General features: G+C 51.5%; 1 protein-coding gene across 1 annotated transcript in view; it reads right to left on the bottom strand.

Moving 5' to 3' along the window:
* Nucleotides 1-4,055, bottom strand: part of LOC102382078 (5'-nucleotidase domain-containing protein 2-like) — a gene marked incomplete at its 5' end in the record, with an annotated part of 19,212 nt that extends 15,157 nt beyond the window's left edge. The window contains one exon of the mRNA XM_006028274.3: nucleotides 3,942-4,055. Within this exon, the coding sequence (XP_006028336.2) occupies nucleotides 3,942-4,055 (114 nt within the window). The remainder of the gene's footprint in view (nucleotides 1-3,941) is intronic.
* Nucleotides 4,056-6,045: the final 1,990 nt, after the last annotated feature.

The following is a 6,045-nucleotide window of genomic DNA, read 5'->3' on the forward strand; positions in this document are numbered from 1 at the left end:
CACTGGATTCACAAGATAAACCCAGAAACTTCAAACAGGAATCCATTCAGATAGGAAAACATTCTGACCTGCTGTGGACTTTCCGAGTTCTTTACAACAGAAAAATTATTTTTCTACAGTCAAAAATTAGCGAAAGCTACAAGTTGACTTCTTCCATGGTTTGCCTTGAGTATTAAGAAAGGGTGCCTTAAGTCAAAAAGGTTAAGACCCACTGCCCCTATACAGTAATAGATAAAACACAATTTTTCAGCCTCAGGAGTTGCATGCTAAACTTAAAGACGGTGCAAAGGCGTGTGTAATGGATAGAGAGAGAACAGAACAAGAAAAAACATTGTATAGGCAAAACAGTGGTAGGCAAAATACAACCTTCACTCACCAGGATGCAGGTCCAGCTGCGGCTGTCCCCCTCTACTGCTTTGTGATGCTGAGCAGGGCTCATATGTTGGTGCTCTACCCCTGCCCATGCCATTGCCCCTCACTCCCCAAGCACAACTCCCCCAGCCCTCCCAGTGTCCCTCACTCCTGACACCTGCAGCTCCTCCCATTCCCCCTCACTCCCAACCTGTAGCCCTCTGCCCCACAGCCCTGCTGGAGGGGGCCCCCAGTTGCCAGGGCTGTGGGACCATCCTGCTCACATCCTGCTCTGAGGGCACTAGCTGCAGTTGGCCAGCAGCACCTGAACCTCAGCTCAGGTGGCGGTGGCAGCAGCTGCTGCAACCAGAGTGGAGCACAAAGCTCCCCCGCATTGGGTGGCAGAGCCAGAGCAGAGCCTGTGGGGGGTGGAAGAGGAAGCAGGCTGAGGGGCTCAGGGCTCCACACCCCACTGCCCTCCCCACAGGGGCTTTCACAGCAGAGTGGGGCAGGGAGGGTCAGTGCCACTGCTGTCAGGAACACTATGCTGGCTCCACTGCCTTGGTGAGGTGCCCCCTGCCCACCCAGAAGCAGCGGGGGCCAGGAAGGCATCTTACAATGGCAGTGTGGCTGGCATGGGGCTCCCAGCAGTGGTGGTGGCAGCACCAAACCTCTATCACAGAGTTGCGTCCCCTTCCTCCTCCCCCCCAGCCCCCGCCGCTGGGTGGGCAAGGGATGACTCATCATGGCAGTGTGGCTGGCACAGGGCTCTCAGCAGCAGCTGTACCAAGCCTCCCCAGCCTGCTCTGCCCTCCTGTGCCAGGTCCCACCCGCTGGGCCACAGAGGCCCCCAGGGGGAGAAAGCAGCTAGCTGGGGAGCCCTGCAGCAGACAGCCCACATCCACCACCCTCCCACACCCAAATCTGGGGGGGGATGTGTCCCCCCCCCCATGCCTTCCTAATGGATCATCTCTAGCACCCAAACTATCCCCAAGAGTACACACAGCAACAGGGAGCCAGTGCCCCCACTAACCCCCCAGACAAAACACCTACCTTACAGAGACACGTCCTAGGCAATCTCCAGAGTGCATCATTAAGCAGAGAACTCCAGCCTTCCACACTTACAGAGGTGTCTTGAAGATTGCCTGTGGAAGGGTGCCCAAGGGAATCTGAGGCATCTCTCTAAGTGGGAAGACACTGTCCTGCAAGATTGGGCCCCTCTCCAATGCAAGACAATAGGCGACATGCTTTGCCCAATGAGCAGATCTACTGTGGCAGGATACTTCCCTCTAAAGCTGATGCACTTGGAGATTAAACAGCTGTTACCAGAGTAATTCAAACTCCCGTTACGTGTCAACTACAGATGCACCAATACATTGGTATATCGGACCGGCACAGATATAAAGCGAATTGACTATATCAGAAAATTGGCCTGATATGGTAGATAATTTGGCTAATAAGTGGCCTGTGCATGCACGCAGCTGCAGCGCAGCACATAGGCAGCAAGCAACACCGGCAGGCAGTTTAGAGAGCTGCATGCAGCTTGTAAGTCTGGTGTGGTAGAAGGGGAGGAGGGAGGGCAGAAGATCTAGGCCCCTGCAGTGAGGGAGGAATGGGGTTGGGTCAAGTGCTGCCCAACCAGGGTGGGGCAGACGCAGGACAGAGCTGTGGCTCATCCGGGGGGAGGGGCGGGGGGCGGCAGCTCCCACCGCTGTGTGCTGCTCATCCAGGAGCTGCTGATCTGGGGCAGCTGCCACTGCTCCAGCAGCTCATCTGGGAGGGCATGGCAGGGGTGTACCCCCCAGATCTGCGTGCGGTGGGGCAGGGTGGGCTCTTCCCAGCAGGATGCATGCGGGGCTGGCAGCGGTGACACCGAGGGTACTGTGCAGCCCTACCCCACCCCACGCAGATCCGGGGTCACACACACCCCTCCCCCACACCCTGTGAGGGGAACGGAGGGAGGAGCGGCAGGAACTGTCGGATCGGTATCGGCCAACATGCCTCCTTAAAAATCAACTATCAGTATCAGCCCCAAAAATCTGTATCGGTGCACCCCTAACGTCAACTTTTTGTAGCCAGGACTTGCACTTAAGACCAAGATCATCTTAGCACATAGGTGGACAACTATTTTAGCTGGAGAGATGCTTAATGAGTTTTGGTAAGCTGTCAAGGACTACACAAAATATTTTAGAAGATAGCATTTTAACAATTTAAAGATGAAAAACAAACAATATACTAAAAAAACCAAAACATGTACCATGACATATTTTAATGCGATTTCAAAAAATATTTTTGTCCTGATTCATGATTTAAGTAGTATATCATAATAGCTCAAAATAATGTCTCTCTCGTATATTGGGTGTGTGCGCACAGTGGGGTACTTGTGGGGGGGGGCAGCGGCTGCCCATAAGCTAGGTGCCAGGAACCAGCTGCGAGGGTGGAGGTGGGGAGGGGAGGTCAGAGCTTGCCCAGGAGGTGCAGTCTGCAGCCCCCCTCCCTCTGCCAATCTGGCCTGCTGTTGCCTCCGCAGTGTTTCACATGGGGCTGAGCCCTGCCCACTTCCACCTGGGGCAGACCACCAGATGATCCCAGTCCCAGTCATCATCCACAGCTTCTCAATAGGGTTGGTCGTGATGCAGCTTCAGCTGCCCAAATGTTGCTCAGCACCCCCCCTACCCCCAGTGGCTCCTCTTCTTCCTACTCAAGCCTCTGTTGCACTGTTTTGGGTAGGAGGGAAACTGCAGCTGGGCAGCTCCTGTCCCAGCATGCAGGCCTCCAGCTCCTGGCTGCCTTCCACCCACTCTGCCTGCAGGGGGTTGCTCACTGCATCAGGCCGGTGGAATGGGTGGAAGGCAACTGGGACCTGGAGACAGAGCCCCATGAGGTGGGGCAGGAGCTGCCTGGTTGCAGCTTCCCCCTTGCCTGGAGCTCCAGATCTATTTCCTGACTGCCTATCATTTACTCTGCCCGCAGATGGCTGCTCATTGAGCTGGGCAGGCAGAGTGGGTGCAAAGCAGCCAAGAGCTGGAGCCCCACGTGCAGTGGCAGGAGCTGTCTGGCTGTAGCTTCCCCCCGCCCGGAGTGGCACAGCAGGGGCAGAAGCAGGAGGCGGCGGAGCAGCTGCTGCTGGAGGCAGGGGGAGCCGAAAAGCACCTGGGCAGCTGCAACCACACTAGGAGCAGCCCAGCCAGAAAGCTGTGCACTGGTCAGAGCCAGGATTGTTCAGCAGATGCAGGCAGGAGAGCAGTATGGGCTGCCCCAGCAGGGCTCACCCCCATGTATAGCACTGCAGGCTGGATAAATTGGCAGGCACCTACTTGTGAGCTGGATCCAATCAGTTGGTGGCCTACATCCAGCCCACAGGCTGTATTTTACCTAACCCCGTTTTAGCAGCACTTCATGCCCTTAAATAAAATCAGCCACCAAAAATAGCCGGATGAGCTGGAGCAAAGCTCACATTACAATAGATTTTCTGCTTAAGGGATGCCGCCCCAGGGCTTTGCCAGAAATGCGCAAAAATTAATATAGCTAAATTAGTCCCTATCATTCTAGGAATTATTAGAAAAGTAACTCAAAACAGTAAATATTACCTCTTTGTAGATCTTTCCTTTTTCTAGTTGGCTTATTTTATCCCACTGCAGTGAGCCTTTATCATCCAGTTTTCTGAATGGTCTGAAAAGGAATGGGAGAAGGCAAAACAACTCCTATTTAGCTGTTACCAGATAGGGCTATAAGATCAAGTCATGTTGCTTGTTTGCAAACATATACACAAGTGAATTAAATTAGATGCAACCTTTCTACTTTCTATGTAGACTCTTATCATAGGAATAATACCTAGTCTAATCTTATCTTTTAAAAGCAATCAATCCTTCCACACCAAAGCAGATGTCCCAAAAGTCTACATTCCTTTTTATAAGCTGAGGAAAATCAACTTCAAACAGTACATACAGCTATGAGGCCTTTTGCCCCAAAGGACTTCAAAGAACATTCTACCTTGACTACTGCCTCATTTTGGAACAGTATATACTACTCTTAAATTCCCCAATAACGAACAGTCCCTGAAACAGAATCCTAAGGCATGTCCTGATGAGCATGCACATGTGATTTGCGGTGCCTCAAAGTTGTTTGAGGTGCCACAAACCACACGCAGTGCATATGCACCCATTCACTGTGCTCATTTGCAGTGCAGCGCCAAAATTTGAAACTAGGAGATCCTAGTGTCAAACAAAGAAACAAACAAACCACGCCCCCACCAATAAAAAGAGTGGTGCAGCGCACAGGGCAGCTACCAGAAAAAGCGCCTGGCCAGCCATAGCCACACTCCGGCTGCCAACCGGGCTCTGAGTGGCTGGATCAGCACCGTTACTGCCCCAGGAGACTCCCAGGACCCAAGTAAGCTTCCTCTACCCCACCTGAGTCAATTTGCCATGCACCACAGCGTGCATGCAGGAGCATGTCCTGGGACAAAAAAGCAGCGACACAAATGTGCTGCTATTTGTCCCACAGGAAACATGCACCCCTGCATGTACACACTTGTCTGGATGCACCTCTAAGGGCTAGCGGAAAGTTTCTTCCCTGAAACAGCCTGGCAATTAGACAGTGATATGCCAGCAAATTTACTTAACTCCCCTCACGTGAATACCACAGATAAGGACAGTGATGAATTGCAACGAAATGGGTCCAAGATCACCAATGCATCAGGGTCCACCCTTGATGCATCATTCCCTCTTCTAGAAGTTCAAGGTCTGGTTTAAAGAAGCTCCTTTGCAGAACTCCATGTAAATAAGGAACAATGTTGAAAGAGAATTGTGGCCTGGATAGAATTACCATTAGGATGATACACAATTGTCAGTGAAGAGTAACTATAAATGGAATGATGTCAGAAAGGCAGAAAGTTTTAAGTAGGGTTCCCCAGAGTCTGGTCTAGGCCTGGTGCTTTTTAACATTTTCATTAATGAATTCAAAAGGATTTTGATACATTGGACAATTGGCTAGGACAAGGGTTTTCAACCTTTTTCAATCATTGTACCCCCCAGGCGGTTGGATGCAGAGTAGTGTATCCTCAGCTGCTGAGCGGCCGGACCCGGAGCAGGGAGGAGGTGGCAAGCAGCAGGATGTGCAGCAGGGGGGTGAGAGCAGCGGCAGCATGGCATCTGTACGGCCCTGCTCTCGCCCCACCCTGGCCCTGCTCCCGTGAGGCAGCAGCACGGGGTGACAGTGCTCTGCCCCCACCCGCTTCCATGTACCCCCTGGGACCTTTCAAAGTACCCCCAGGGGTATGCATACCTCCAATTGACAACCTTTGGGCTAGGCAGTAGCACTCTAAGAAGGATCCGGTAGTTTTGGTGGATCACAAAACCAAACCTAAAATCAGCAACATGATATAGTTGCAAATCAAAGCAAATGCAGTTTAGGAATGCATTAACCGGGGTATAGTATGTAAAGTACAGGATGTGATAGTGCCACGCTACTTAATGCTGGTTAGGGTTCAAGCATAATTAATAGTACGTGTCATTTAAGATGAATGTAGAGAAACTGGGAGAATTGGAAACAAAGATAATAAAAGGCTGGTTATGAGATCGTAAGAGAAAAGATTGAGAAACCCAGGTATATTTTGTTTGGAGAAAAGGAGATTAAAGGGGAGAGGGTGAACATGATAGCAGTTTACAAATACATGAAAAGGCTGCCATAGGG

Source organism: Alligator sinensis, unplaced genomic scaffold (genome assembly GCF_000455745.1).
Source record: "Alligator sinensis unplaced genomic scaffold, ASM45574v1 scaffold487_1, whole genome shotgun sequence".
Taxonomy (NCBI): domain Eukaryota; kingdom Metazoa; phylum Chordata; order Crocodylia; family Alligatoridae; genus Alligator; species Alligator sinensis.